This window comes from Perca flavescens, chromosome 12 (genome assembly GCF_004354835.1).
Source record: "Perca flavescens isolate YP-PL-M2 chromosome 12, PFLA_1.0, whole genome shotgun sequence".
NCBI classification, from domain to species: Eukaryota; Metazoa; Chordata; class Actinopteri; order Perciformes; family Percidae; genus Perca; species Perca flavescens.
This window is the reverse complement of record NC_041342.1, coordinates 5,876,237-5,891,568: the sequence shown is the minus strand read 5'-3', so window position 1 is coordinate 5,891,568 and position 15,332 is coordinate 5,876,237. Positions and strand designations below refer to the sequence as shown.

Below are 15,332 nucleotides of genomic sequence, written 5' to 3'. Positions count from 1 at the left end.
CACAAACGCGCTGCAAATAAAAAAACGATGCAAAAAGAAAAGCACACAAACCCCGAAAAAAGAAGCGATGCAAAAAGAGAGCGAGAGAGAGAGAGAGAGAGAGAGAGAGAGAGAGAGAGAGAGAGAGAGAGAGAGAGAGAGAGAGACGGGACACATTCAATCTCAGATTGGTGTGCAACGGTGAGATGTAAATATTAAGTCTATGTTTGAGATGTGTTTTCTCTCGTTTGGTGGGTGTGTCTCAGCTCAGGTCACAGGTGATAATCAGCAGAGACGTGTCTGTAAACTTGTGGTAATAAAACATTTAAAACTGCATCAGCGTTTAACGTTGACATTTGTTTAAGCCATATTACATGAGAGGGTTTAATTTTGAGGTCCGAAAGGCGCACCACTGAAGTGTAGGCCTCCTCAAGTGTAACCTAATATTGTGATTAATAAAATAAGTGTATTCATATTGTGGAGCAATTCGCTCTTGAAATACAAAAAAACAAAAAACAGACAGGATTCATAGTCCCTCCCTGTTTAGTAAACCAGCCAATTTACAGTGGGATTTATCAAACTGAATAAATCCAGCCCGCACATGAACACAAAACTGCTTTACTTGCTCCATCGTGTTGTAAGTAAGACATCTGCTGAAAAGGTTATTGTATTCATTAGCATGATTGCCGTACTGTTTAGTTCAATAACATCCAAAACACCAAAGTACAAAGATCGGACCAGACGCAAGCTTTTATTTGGAAAAGTCGAAGCTCGGGGATGGCACCAGCCGGGAGGGCATGAGACGGGAGCATAAACTGTATATTAATAATATATTATGTTATTGATAATAATAATAATAATAATAATAATAATATGAATTTAATATACAGTCTATGGATGAGAGGGCATGAGACGAGAGTTCTCTTTTTACTATGCAGCCATACCCGACTCAAATAAAAAGGCAGAGTGCTCTCTCCCCACGGGGTCGAAAATCAAGCTGTTCCATTTAGCTGCTCCTGTAGCGGTTTTTGTTGCATTTGTTTTTGGGGTTTGTGTACTTTTCTTTTTGCATCATGTTTTATTTGCAGCGCGTTTGTGTATTCGGTTTTGTTGTGTGTATTTGCAACACGTTTATGTATTTGGTTGTGTTGTGTGTATTTGCAGTGTTGTCAAATTAATGAAGTTGTTTTCTTAATTTGCTTGTGTTTTGTCTATTTGCATGTGTTTTCTTAAGTTGCAGGGCGTTAGCCCCTGTCGGCCAACGTAGAATTCTAATCTGTTAAATGTAGGAGCCAATTATATGCATTTCTAAAACATGTTGTGATGAGTGAAGGGGGCAGATATCAGATTCAGATTGATCCACTTGTTTTCACTTGAAGCAGCAGTGTGACAGTCAACATCCTACAGGGGGAAGCTTCAGCTGTACAGAAAATATAGGAAAACATGAAATGGCATGCCATATAACAGGCACTATTTTTGACACAAAGTAATTGGTGCTTATCTCCTTGAGCGACTGCAGGCATGTGGCAACAGATTGTACTTGCACCAAGCATCACTGTTTTATTAGGCCAACTCCTTTGGTGGAAACATGACACAGTACACAGTGCTACTGCAATGAAATGACCATGGAAATGATTGGTTTTTGGCTCTCACCAGAAACTTTAATATCTTGCCTCCCTTGTGTTTATAAAGGTTTCCCTCTCAATTTCAATTAAGTTTGTGTGTTCTAGTTGAGATATGGAGTTAAAAAAGACAGTTAGACATACTTTGTAGAAGCTTGTAACAAATGTTTTTTTTATAGTTAAAGATTTGTTAATGCTTTTTAGATCAGTTAAGTATTAATTGCAAATTCGGGGTTAGGTTATGAAAATTTATTTTGCTTTTCCTCATTCCATTATAATTTCAATGTCCCATTTCAGGTTCTCTCGACCATCCTGAGATGTTTTGTCCTGCTCTGCCCTCAACTGGTGAAAGACTGCTACAACATCTTAAAACAGTAGAGCCTCTGCTTTGTCAACAGAGGGCCCATATTTTCCAAAGGGAAAGAAAAGCTGGTTACCCTCTTTATTAAAGGCAATGGCAAACCCAACAGCAATGATGGTGCTCCAATTGGTAGACCTTTGTTGATATGCACCTGCCAAAATGTCATTAACACAAAGAAGATGATGTGGACAGGATGTCCATTTTGCTCAATTTTGTGACCAGTATCATAATCACCATAAGACATGCAGCAATATAAAGCATTGAAAAGTAGTTGTCGGCATTTTAACAGTTAAGAATTCACCTACAGACGAATTTTAGGGTAGAGCAGAGAAAGCTTTTCTATATTTGTATATAATTCATGAGTGCAAGTGAATATCTCCTACATTAAAGCTGTGCCACTTTGCCCTTGATTTATACTTTATAGACTGGTATAGGACTTACAACGTATTTTTTGGACATGGAATTTGGAATGATAGAAAGTCACTTGCAGAGTTCAGCCTGAAAAGCTGAATATGTCATGGCTTAAAACCTTAAAATTTTGCCGTAGAAGTGGTAAGGATCTTTAAATAGCCAAGTGTCTCTCAATTTTCTCTTTGATTAATTTCAAAAACCCAATGAAGGAGTTGTGTATTTGGAAGGAATGGATCCCTGTGGATTTCTCTGTGATGTTTGCTTGAACACAAGTGAGACACGGGCAAGTGTACAGTAGGTCTATTAGATTGGTATATCCATCAGTGCCAAACAGACTGGGCAGTTTGAACACTTACCAGTTGCTTGGCCAAGATACAACTTCTTTCTTGTAGTTTGCCTGGTTCCCAGTGATGAAGATCATTGTCGAGTTACTGTTCTCAGCAGGTTGGTCCTAAATCTAGAAAGTGGATGAATAAATAATGCTAAAACAAACTTGGAAAGACTTTCTTTCAGCTGTATGAATATTCTACTAAATGTACTGTTTTGATATTTCAAATACAATTTCACTTTTCTATTATCTAGTAAAAAAATCTCAACTCACAAGCCCCCGGCTGAGCGCCGCCACGTTGGAGTTTACCCCGGTGGACGAGAGGGTCGCCTCCCTACGCCTGCGGGTTGTGGGGGGGAAAACTCTGACTGTTGTTTGTGCATATGCACCAAACAGGAGTTCGGAGTATTCGGCCTTCTTGGAGACCTTGAGTGGAGTCCTGCATGGGGCGCCAGTGGGGGACTCCATTGTTCTGCTGGGGGACTTCAACGCACACGTGGGCAATGATGGAGACACCTGGAGAGGCGTGATTGGGAGGAACGGCCTCCCTGATCTAAACCAGAGTGGTTGTTTGTTGTTGGACTTCTGTGCTAGTCATGGATTGTCTATAACGAACACCATGTTCGAACATAGGGATGCTCATAAGTGTACCTGGTACCAGAGCACCCTAGGCCGAAGGTCAATGATCGATTTCATAATTGTTTCATCTGATCTGAGGCCGTATGTTTTGGACACTCAGGTGAAGAGAGGGGCGGAGCTGTCAACCGATCACCATCTGGTGGTGAGTTGGGTCAGGGGGTAGGGGAAGACTCTGGACAGACCTGGTAAGCCCAAACGTGTAGTGCGGGTAAATTGGGAACGTCTGGAGGAGGCCCCTGTCCGACAGACTTTCAACTCACACCTCCGGCGGAGCTTTTCGTGCATCCCTGTGGAGGCTGGGGGCATTGAACACGAGTGGACAATGTTCAAAGTTTCCATTGCTGAAGCTGCGGCGAGGAGCTGTGGTCTTAGGGTCTTAGGTGCCTCAAGGGGCGGTAACCCACGAACACCGTGGTGGACACCGGTGGTCAGGGAAGCCGTCCGACTGAAGAAGGAGTCTTTCCTGGATATGTTATCCCGGAGGACTCCGGAGGCAGTTGCAGGGTACCGAAGGGCCCAAAGGGCCCGAAGGGCCCGAAGGGCTGCAGCCTCTGCCGTGAAAGAGGCAAAGCAGCGGGTGTGGTAGAAGTTTGGAGAAGACATGGAGAAGGACTTTCGGTCGGCACCAAAGTGCTTCTGGAAAACTGTTCGCCACCTCAGGAGGGGGAAGCGGGGAACCATCCAAGCTGTGTACAGTAAGGATGGGATACTGTTGACCTCAACTGAGGAGGTAATAGGGCGTTGGAAGGAGCACTTTGAGGAACTCCTGAATCCGACTAATACGCCCTCTATGTTAGAGGCAGAGCTGGAGGATGACGGGGGACGGGGTCGTTGATTTCCCAGGCGGAAGTCACTGATGTAGTCAAACAACTCCACAGTGGCAAAGCCCCGGGGATTGATGAGATCCGTCCAGAAATGCTCAAGGCTCTGGGTGTGGAGGGGCTGTCCTGGTTGACACGCCTCTTCAACATTGCGTGGAAGTCTGGGACGGTGCCAAAGGAGTGGCAGACTGGGGTGGTGGTTCCCCTTTTTAAAAAGGGGGACCAGAGGGTGTGTGCCAATTACAGGGGTATCACACTTCTCAGCCTCCCTGGTAAAGTGTACTCCAAGGTGCTGGAAAGGAGGGTTCGGCCGATAGTCGAACCTCGGGTTGAGGAGGAACAATGCGGATTCCGTCCTGGTCGTGGAACAACGGACCAGCTCTTCACTCTTACAAGGATCCTGGAGGGAGCCTGGGAGTATGCCCAACCGGTCTACATGTGTTTTGTGGATTTGGAGAAGGCGTATGACCGGGTGCCCCGGGAGATACTGTGGGAGGTGCTGCGGGAGTATGGGGTGAGGGGGTCTCTACTCAGGGCCATCCAATCTCTGTACGACCAAAGTGAGAGCTGTGTCCGGGTTCTCGGCAGTAAGTCGGACTCGTTTCAGGTGAGGGTTGGCCTCCGCCAGGGCTGCGCTTTGTCACCAATCCTGTTTGTAATATTTATGGACAGGATATCGAGGCGCAGTCGGGGTGGGGAGGGGTTGTAGTTTGGTGGGCTGGGGATCTCATCGCTGCTCTTTGCAGATGATGTGGTCCTGATGGCATCATCGGCCTGTGACCTTCAGCACTCACTGGATCGGTTCGCAACCGAGTGTGAAGCGGTTGGGATGAGGATCAGCACCTCTAAATCGGAGGCCATGGTTCTCAGCAGGAAACCGATGGAATGCCTTCTCCAGGTAGGGAATGAGTCCTTACCCCCAAGTGAAGGAGTTCAAGTACCTTGGGGTTTTGTTCGCGAATGAGGGGACAATGGAGCGGGAGATTGGTCGGAGAATCGGCGCAGCGGGTGCGGTATTACATTCAATCTATCGCACCGTTGTGACGAAAAGAGAGCTGAGCCAGAAGGCAAAGCTCTCGATCCACCGGTCAGTTTTCGTTCCTACCCTCACCTATGGTCATGAAGGCTGGGTCATGACCGAAAGAACGAGGTCCAGGGTACAAGCGGCCGAAATGGGTTTCCTCAGGAGGGTGGCTGGCGTCTCCCTTAGAGATAGGGTGAGAAGCTCAGTCATCCGTGAGGAGCTCGGAGAGCCGATGCTCCTTTGCGAAAAAGGAGCCAGTTGAGGTGGTTCGGGCATCTGGTAAGGATGCCCTCTGGGCGCCTCCCTAGGGAGGTGTTCCAGGCACGTCCAGCTGGGAGGAGGCCTCGGGGAAGACCCAGGACTAGGTGGAGGGATTATATCTCCAACCTGGCCTGGGAACGCCTCGGGATCCCCCAGTCGGAGCTGGTTAATGTTGCTCGGGAAAGGGAAGTTTGGGGTCCCCTGCTGGAGCTGCTCCCCCCGCGACCCGACACCGGATAAGCGGACGAAGATGGATGGATGGATGGAACTAAAAACATTGCTGAAGAGACCCAAATTCTTTAAAGGCCTATAGAGATAGCCACGGCTAATAGCCCTGATTAGCTTAAGCTACATTTAACTACTTACTTTCCCGGCTAGTTAGCTGTTTCTTGTCATTTAAATATATGAATTTTAATGAACTAGCTAACATTGTCACCACACATAAATAAGAACGCAGCTTAATACATTTGTGGAAAACAAAAAACGTTGAACTGGTCCTGCCCAAAGGTAACTAGCTTAATGTTAGCTAAGCAGAGTACCATTCATAGACTGTAAAACGTCTATGGTACTTGACATTAGTGAAATTCAACTTCAGCTTTTTTCTTTGCTTTTGTAGGACACCATAATTAAAAATAATAACTACTTGGACAAAATTAAATTAAAATGCAATGCATGGTCAAGTTACTTTTCTTTCTCACATGCACAAGCATGAATCCACCTAGCTAGCAGCAGAAGCTCAGCAGTAACGTTGCAGCCATAGATATAACCATCGGATATAACGGGCGGCTGAGTCTCAAGGTGTAGAGCGGGTAGTCCACTAATCGGTGGTTCGATCCCGGCTCCTCCAGTCTGCAAGTCGAAGTAGGAAGCTGTGTGTGTGTGTGTGTGAATGTGACATACAGTGTAAAGCACTTTGAGTGGTTGGAAGACTAAAAAGGCGCTATAAAAATGCCCAGTCCGTATTAAACCATTGTTTTACATGTCTACGAGTACAGCAGTGGGCAGTTATGTCTTGGGACCCGGCTGTTGAGCAGCAGCGCCCCCTGCTGGTACAGCCTCTGTCCTGCCATGCATCCGGCATTCGCACGCAGTAACAGCAAGTTAACAGCAGCAGCAGCAGCAGCGTCTCTTCTATTACCAAACGGGACTGCCTGCTCTGAGGCAGTGTGTTACAGCAATAAACCGTTAAACTCAAAGACCAACGATCTGCAGACAAAATGGTGAGTCGATACGGGGCTTACAGGCGCAGATATTTGTGTTTTTGATTTAAGTTATCGGTAGCGGTTGAGAAGCTGGCTGTCAGCCGCCCCACCGTGTAAACTTCATGTATAGTTATAATGGTAATGGTTTCGGTGCAACAAGCTGCAGTTGAGCGTGTCAGGTGTGTGTGAATGGGCAGCCGATGCTCCAGTGGCGTTAACTGGTCCCATAAAGGCTCTGGATGTGGGCTGTTAACAACGTACGCAGCAGCCAGTTGATAAGGAAACAGCGCTCTGGCCTTTACTGCCCGGCCCGCTGTGACGTTCTTAGAAAATCCTTTAATATTAAGCCTCTACAGTGGCATGACTGTACAAATATCATGTGTTTACATGCTGTTAAGAGAGAAAGCACATGCTCACATGTCTTATATAAAGTCGGCGAATACTGTTTATGCTAAATTGTAGATTTAGGTTAGATTAAAAGATATTGCGCAATAACTCTTTCTCTACCACGCGACAAAATATATTATAATTTACAATATGGCACCGACATCGATGCAGTGAATTTTCAATGGCGGACGGTGATTAATAATGGCGTATAAGGACTTATTATTATGCTATGATCTCTATGTCTCAGTGAATGTCCGGACATACAAAACTTGATATTTCTATGATTATTGTGTGGACTGAAGGCATTTAGGATGCTAGAAATGATGATTTGTTTTTTATTATTATTTTCATTTTAACAAGTACATTTATGATACTGAGACCCACATAGTCTTACGGTGAAAATGCCTAAATTCTACCAAACTATGGACAAAAATCTCTTTAAAAAGCCTTTATCATCTTAAAAAAAATGTTTTAGACCTAGTCCAGACCTACTTAAGTTAGCATACATCAATTTTTTTTCCTGTATTTTAGGCCTTGTATCTTATTTGTGATCTCAGAGGATTAAGCATCAGCAACATGTATTGCTTGTTATTAGTCTATTAAAGTACATTTCACCTTAATATGAAGAATTTAAGGTATGAAATCATGACATTCTGTTCCCTTGGGATTGTGAATTGGTTCAACTAGGCCCATTCAGCTGCAGCAAGTTAGTGGTGACTCAGTCATTCCTGATGTGTCACTAGATTAGGAACCAGAAGGTAGAGTCTTCATGCAGTACCTACTCTCTCCTCCTAGTCAGGCTGATGGATTCAGTTTCAAGTTTCTTTCTTTTTATAACTACTTGGAATGACTGCAGATCTGGTAGTGGACATAAATAAATACAATATGATGAATAAGATGAACCTCAGCTGGTTGTAAATGGATGAATGTAACCCCCACCCCCCCCCGCCTCCCCATTCCCCCCACCAGGTGAACTTCACTGTGGATCAGATCCGCGCCATTATGGACAAGAAGTCCAACATCAGGAACATGTCTGTGATTGCCCACGTGGATCATGGGAAGTCCACTCTGACTGACTCGCTGGTGTCCAAGGCAGGGATCATTGCTTCATCCCGTGCCGGAGAGACACGCTTCACAGACACGCGCAAAGACGAGCAGGAGCGCTGCATCACCATCAAATCAACGTATGTGGTTCAGAGAAGTGGGTTTAGAAACAGCTCAGTGTTTTTTGTGCAACCTATTAAAGGTGGTTAAACTTGTACGTATAATACGGTAAATTATTCATGACTAAGCAACAATTAAAGTTCAATTTTGGTGGAAGACACATACTTAGGTATTATATTAATAAGAGTTTAACCCTTAAAATCTCAGCTAACCTACTTCATCAGGACTGTGTGGGTGCAGTTTGATCAGATAGATTGACAACATAAAGTAACCACCCCAAACAGGTTGCCAAAGCATTGTTTCCAAAACGCTAATGCACAGAAATGACATCATGTTGTCCATGAGTCCCGCCTACTTTAAAACAGGTGTGACAAGCACAAACAGAAATCACTCAATTGTAATAAGCAAAACTGTTCTAACTTTGGCGGGAACACATCATTCATTGTTCATTGTAAGAAAAAAAAAAAAAAAAAAGTTTTCAGGGCCTTAAATTTCAAACGTAGGAAACCAAAGAAACATTTTCCCAATAGTACATGTGCACAACTTAGTTATAGTTATACAACTTAGTTATTAACATGAAATACCTAAATGCTTCCACATTGTCTGATTTGAAAGTATTATATGAGTATTTGTTTTCTTTGCAGATCTCAGAAATACGTTTGTAAAGGCAGAACACATGTTTGTCTGGGGAAATTGTTATTCTAGCCATGTTACAGTCCCATTTTGAGTTCCGTTATTTAAATATCACATTACAGGATGCTGCATTTTCTAAAATCCACTCAGGATGTTTCTGTCTGATTCCAGTAAATGCACCAGCACTGACATTGAATCACATCAGTAAATATTTACTGAACTCATTCCAGTCAAGCCAGTTTGAAGCATTTGAACTGGAAAGTCTCCACTCAGCCATGTCTGCCTCGTTAGTGGTAAGTTAGACGAGCGTCTAGCTCATTCCAGTATTGTGACAACTCACTTTAGAGATTCATTCAGTTGAACTTAATTGAATCCATCCTTTTTCTTTTTTTTTTACATTTATTTGAATGATGCAAAGGTAGCGATATGTGAACGGTGAACATGTCCCCAGCCTTTCACTGTCCCCTCTGTTATTCAGGGCCATCTCTATGTACTATGAGCTCGCAGATAACGACCTGGCGTTTATCAAGCAATGTGTAGACGGAAACGGCTTCCTTATCAACCTGATTGACTCTCCTGGTCACGTTGACTTCTCCTCTGAGGTCACTGCAGCCCTCAGGGTAACTGATGGAGCCCTAGTGGTGGTGGACTGTGTATCAGGTAATTACATGACGGCTGACACCCTCGCCTCCACATCCTACACACACACACACACACACACACACACACATACTCTCGTTTTTCACCCAGGCTCACTTGTCTGTTTCCTCTGACAGGTGTGTGTGTGCAGACTGAGACCGTGCTGCGGCAGGCCATCGCCGAGCGCATCAAGCCGGTTCTGATGATGAACAAGATGGACCGGGCTCTACTGGAGCTGCAGCTGGAGCCAGACGAGCTCTTCCAGACCTTTCAGCGTATCGTGGAGAATGTCAACGTCATTATCTCCACCTATGGAGAGGATGAGGCGGGACCCATGGGGAACATCATGGTGAGGCAGATGCTTAAACACCACTCAGACGCACAAAGATATGCTAAAACTTCAACTTGAACTGTAGTTGTGTCCCCGAAGGGCGATAGGGTGTGAAAACTAAATGAAATTGCTGTGCAAGGAGCATGGGTAGCAGCATCTAAGTAGCCTACACAGAGTAGGAAAAGTGCATAACGCACTTACAGAATCAACATTATGTAATCAACATACAACATTTGCCGACCTCAGCGTCAGCCTCCGTTACATCACCAGCCCCTTTGTTAAGGTCTCTGACATCATCAACACAGTCAATAGACTACAATATAAATAACCAACCAAGAAAGTCGCCCCCGAATTCAAGTTTGACTCCTCCCCTGTCTTGCATTCAAGAGGGAAAGCTGGGAATTGTTGCTATACATTTACGGTATCTGCGGTTACAAAGAATACTGGACTTTTTTTTTTTTCTCTCTCTCAGATTGACCCGGTTGTTGGTACAGTCGGGTTCGGCTCTGGCCTCCATGGCTGGGCTTTCACCTTGAAGCAGTTTGCTGAGATGTATGTGGCGAAGTTCACTGCGAAAGGAGACGCTCAACTGGGACCAGCAGAGAGGTGTAAGAAGGTGGAGGACATGATGAAGAAACTGTGGGGAGAAAGGTAAACACACATCCGCACAGAAATATGCTTCACATAGTAACTTAACGCCAGGCTGAAAAGCAATGTTTTTCACTGCCCTCTCTGGTTGGAAGTTCCAAGTGCGTTTTCTCTCAGAAGTGTGCTCTGTTGCACCTGTAACCACGCCCAACAGGGATGTCACCGTGCACAGACCACACCTTGGAGTACACTTCTACATCACAAGAATTAAAACCAAAACCTAGATTTTCAACTGGTGTTAAGTTGTCAAATTTTCTTGCACACACCAAAGAATCTTCACAACAGCTGGCACATACTGCACAATTGAAGAGGATTATAAACTAGGTGTCAATTATCTGAGTGTCATGACGTGCGATCATTTCTGTGCACAGATTTTTTGACCCAGTTGCCGGCAAGTTCAGTAAGACGGCCACCGGTGCTGATGGACAGAAACTTCCCCGCTCCTTCTGCCAGCTCGTTTTGGACCCCATCTTTAAGGTGAATGGAGAGACAAATAGTGACATAAACCTACAATGAATATGTTTACCAAGCCAGATCTTAATTCTTTGTATGGACCTTTTTCACAGCAGACATTTTGACTTGTCATAGTAGGAAAAGCTCATCTGAAATTGATAACCTTAACATGGCTCAATTCCATCAGTGTCCCAGTAAGCTATTTCAGTGAGTCAGCATGCACAATACCAGGGCCTCTCCTAAGTGGAATGCAGCCATCATTAATGGTTTTGAATACACCTGTGCTTTTCCTACTATGACATGTCAACATGTCTGCTGTGAAAAAGGCCTATTGTTAAACAAACTTTTAAAGCACCTGCATGTAGGATTCGAACATCTCTGTCCTCTTACCTTGTAGCGGTAGCACCAAAAAAAAAGACGTTATAGTAGACAGCAACTGCATACAACCTGGAGGACACTAAGACCAATGTGCTGAAAGCCAAACACATAGACTGCACCAGTATTGTCTAATTTCTCTACAAACAAAAAACTTGCAATCAGAATTATTTTAAGATCGCATAAAAGTGTACACATAAGGGCTCTAAAAAATGTTAAGGATGACTTTAGGGCTTTGAACTCAAGTTTAATCCCTTCGTTTTGCCATCTCTTACTGTCCTAGGTTTTTGATGCAATCATGAATTTCAAGAAGGACGAAACAGCCAAACTAATTGAGAAGCTGAACGTCAAACTAGACTCTGAGGACAAGGAGAAAGAGGGGAAGGCCCTGCTGAAGGCTGTGATGCGCCGCTGGCTGCCTGCCGGAGAGGCCCTGCTCCAGATGATCACCATCCACCTGCCCTCCCCCGTCACGGCACAGAAATACCGCTGTGAGCTTCTCTATGAAGGGCCGGGAGACGACGAGGCCGCCATGGGTCAGTGGAACATTTTCACAGCACCACACACCTTGACCCTCTGGAGAAGACATCATTCGATATGATGATTTAAAAATAATGACCAAATTTGTAAGCTTTTTTTTTGGGCTATACTATATTCAGGGCTTACTATCTCTGCTGTCTTCTCAGGTATTAAAAACTGCGATCCTAAGGCTCCTCTGGTCATGTACATTTCCAAGATGGTCCCAACCACCGACAAGGGTCGTTTCTACGCCTTTGGCCGTGTGTTCTCTGGCTGTGTGTCCACTGGCCTGAAAGTGCGCATCATGGGGCCAAACTACACCCCTGGCAAGAAGGAGGACCTTTACATCAAACCCATCCAGAGGTGAGCATGTTGATGTAGAAGCCACTACACAGAGGCCTGGGATGGTAGGAGAACAGAGAAAAATTTGTTCTAAATTGTAACATGTTTTTGTGTATTTGATGTTAACTTTTCATAACAATGTCCTTCGTTCCCTCCATCCAGGACTGTTCTGATGATGGGCCGGTATGTGGAGCCTATTGAAGATGTCCCATGTGGCAACATCGTGGGTCTTGTTGGAGTAGACCAGTTCCTTGTTAAGACGGGGACGATTACCACCTATGAACATGTATGAACATTGCTTTTTTTCCCCTTATATACTGAAGTTTCAATTATGGTGCACCACACAGTGCATCAATAGTTATTTATGCTGAATCATTGCTTGCTGTCAGCATAGTTCTTCCTGTTAGAACAAGACTTAGCATAATGACTCTGGCTCCGTCCGCAGGCCCACAACTTGCGGGTGATGAAGTTCAGTGTCAGCCCTGTGGTCAGAGTTGCTGTGGAGGCCAAGAATCCCGCTGATCTGCCCAAGCTGGTGGAGGGACTGAAGCGTCTGGCCAAGTCTGACCCCATGGTGCAGTGCATCATCGAGGAATCCGGGGAGCACATCATCGCCGGAGCAGGAGAGCTGCACCTGGAGATCTGCCTGAAGGACCTGGAGGAGGACCACGCCGGCGTTCCACTGAAGGTGAGACAAGGAGAACGGAGATTTTTATAAAGCTGTCTGAATGTGATTAGTTACATTTGAACAACAAGTTTTTCAGCTCAACCGCAAAGCTAGGAAAATAGTGCCAGAGTTGAGAATAACAAGATGAACAAGAATTTACACTTAAAAGTGGGACGCCTGTGTCGCTCCCCTGGTAGAGCGCGCGCCGAAACTTCATACAGAGGTTTACTCCTCGACGCAGCTGCCGCGGGGTCGACTCCAACCCGTGGCCCTTTTCTGCATGTCATTCCCCCTCTCTCTTTCTCCCCTTTCATGTCTTCAGCTATAAATAAAAGCCTAAAATGCCCCAAAAATAATAATAATAAAAAAAAGAGAAACACTTTTGTTCAAAGACTACCTTTTCCTTCATCTCGTTCCAGAAATCAGACCCAGTCGTGTCTTACAGAGAGACGGTGACGGAAGAATCATACCAGATGTGTCTGTCCAAGTCCCCCAACAAGCACAATCGTCTCTTCATGAAGTCCCGCCCCTTCCCCGACGGCCTGGCTGATGATATCGAGAAGGGGGAGGTCGGCCATCGCCAGGAGCTCAAGGTCCGTGCCCGCTACCTCGCCGACAAGTATGAGTGGGAGGTGACCGAAGCCAGGAAGATCTGGTGCTTCGGCCCAGACGGAAGCGGGGCCAACCTGCTGGTGGACGTGACAAAGGGGGTTCAGTACCTCAACGAGATCAAGGACAGCGTCGTGGCTGGTTTCCAGTGGGCGACTAAAGAGGTGGGCAGCAGATGCAACATGGCTCTGATGCATTTGTGATATTGTTCTTTTAAAAGCTTGTACTTGTATACTCCCGAGAATGAGGTTGCAGTCTCTGTCTTCCCCGTGCAGGGCGCTCTATGTGAGGAGAATATGCGCGCAGTTCGCTTTGACATTCACGACGTGACGCTGCACACAGACGCCATCCACCGCGGTGGAGGACAGATTATTCCCACAGCTCGTAGGGTCCTGTACGCCTGCCAGCTCACCGCTCAGCCACGACTCATGGAGCCTGTGTACCTGGTGGAGATACAGGTGTGTATAGAGGCATATTACCTCCAAAGTAAATCCTTTTAACATTGGGAAATGGTCCAATTGTAAAGGACCCTAAATCAGTTTTGTAAATCTGTCAATTTTATTTTAACATTCAAGTTTCTGTTATAATTGATTGCAGACTGATTGATACAGACTACATTTTATTATATTTTGATTAAATTTTAATTAAAAAAGCATGACTTATAAGGCACTTTAGGTCTACAACTACAAAAGGGACGGACGAAAGATGACAGAAAATGATTCCTTTTTAAGTGTATATCTATGACAGATCTACAAAAGTTTTGCCGATTTTTAAGAAGTGATTTTAGGTTTTCAAATGAGTTGTTTATGACCGTACCATTATGGAATTATGTACAATTTTTCAATGTGAAAAACCTTGCCACTTTACTCATCATCAGAATTATGCTTGACAACTCTCTGATGCCAGTTCTCACTTCATGTCTGACTTCTGTGCTTGTTGTGCGTGCAGTGTCCGGAGCAGGTGGTCGGTGGCATCTACGGCGTGTTGAACAGGAAACGAGGACATGTGTTTGAGGAATCCCAAGTGATTGGCACTCCCATGTTTGTGGTGAAAGCCTACCTTCCTGTCAACGAGTCCTTTGGTGAGTTTGTGTTTTAGTCTGTCCTGTACAATGTCTTTCGTTGTGGGATCTGACTCCTACTTTTGTAGTTTCATGACAAATATTGTATGAATATCTTATTTCTCTAATCTTAGCAGAGAAGAATATTCCACTATTTAAATGTATTTATCTGTATGTATTGCCTCCAGGGTTCACAGCTGACCTGCGCAGCAACACTGGAGGCCAGGCCTTTCCTCAGTGTATTTTTGACCACTGGCAGATTCTACCTGGAGACCCCAGCGACCCCACCACTAAACCATTCCTGGTTGTCGCTGAAATCAGGAAACGCAAAGGTCTAAAAGAGGGCATTCCTGCCGTAGACAACTACTTGGACAAACTGTAGACGCTGAGCCCAGGTTATAAAATACCAAATCAATCTCTAGACCCTACCCCGTGGGCACTTTAAATCTTTGCACAGGCTTAAAGACACATCGCACAAATTGTTTTGACTTTGAGTCCGGAGCAGAAACAAAGCTTTAAACTTTTGTTGTAGGCTAGTGGAAGCAGTGATGCTTTTTTTCATTTCACAGCTACAGTACACCAAGTGCCTAGGGTGAGGGTTTGGGGGAACAATTGGATCAAAGCAGTTGTATTCCTTGTTTCTTCTATTCCTCCACATCTTCCCCCTTTTTTTCCCCCCCCCTCTTATCTGCCAGGATGGGCCTTTACAGTGCACTGTGATACTGCTGCAATAATGCATATTAACATGGATCCTTGGCCAGATAAAACTATAAAAGCCACAAGAAAGTGTTACAGAATTCAAACTCCCTGCATTCGACCGTTGTTCAGTGGATGTATTAATAAAAACATACAACTCA

At 44.8% G+C, this 15,332-nt stretch overlaps 2 protein-coding genes across 4 annotated transcripts in view; one reads left to right on the top strand and one right to left on the bottom strand.

The window, feature by feature from the left end:
- LOC114564901 (cyclic AMP-responsive element-binding protein 3-like protein 3-A) overlaps positions 1-6,583 on the bottom strand; it is a 21,867-nt gene extending 15,284 nt beyond the window's left edge. The window contains exons 1-2 of one of the 2 annotated variants that reach the window (XM_028592565.1): positions 6,145-6,583; positions 2,730-2,830 (exon numbers count right to left, since the gene is read on the bottom strand). The gene's annotated coding sequence lies outside the window, so the exon portion shown is untranslated. Of the gene's footprint in view, positions 1-2,729; positions 2,831-6,131 lie in introns of both variants that reach the window. The other variant, XM_028592564.1, reaches the window with a different exon arrangement.
- LOC114564900 (elongation factor 2) lies at positions 6,499-15,332 on the top strand. Of its 2 annotated transcripts, none has more exons than XM_028592562.1 (14): positions 6,499-6,666; positions 8,005-8,219; positions 9,311-9,492; positions 9,609-9,820; positions 10,275-10,453; positions 10,822-10,927; positions 11,562-11,814; positions 11,965-12,160; positions 12,302-12,425; positions 12,585-12,827; positions 13,226-13,579; positions 13,691-13,873; positions 14,364-14,496; positions 14,664-15,332. In XM_028592562.1, exons 1-14 carry the CDS (start codon positions 6,664-6,666, stop codon positions 14,855-14,857), a joined length of 2,577 nt encoding a protein of 858 aa, XP_028448363.1. In that variant the 5' UTR covers positions 6,499-6,663; the 3' UTR covers positions 14,858-15,332. The 2 variants fall into 2 exon arrangements, with proteins under 2 accessions (XP_028448363.1, XP_028448364.1); XM_028592563.1 differs by lacking the exon at positions 6,499-6,666 and adding an exon at positions 9,004-9,125 and having other exon boundaries at positions 8,134-8,219.

Coding starts and splice junctions, on each gene's coding strand:
- LOC114564900 (XM_028592562.1), top strand. Junction 11,815..11,964: donor AGACGACGAGGCCGCCATGG/GTCAGTGGAACA, acceptor CTGTCTTCTCAG/GTATTAAAAACTGCGATCCT. Junction 13,580..13,690: donor TCCAGTGGGCGACTAAAGAG/GTGGGCAGCAGA, acceptor TTCCCCGTGCAG/GGCGCTCTATGTGAGGAGAA.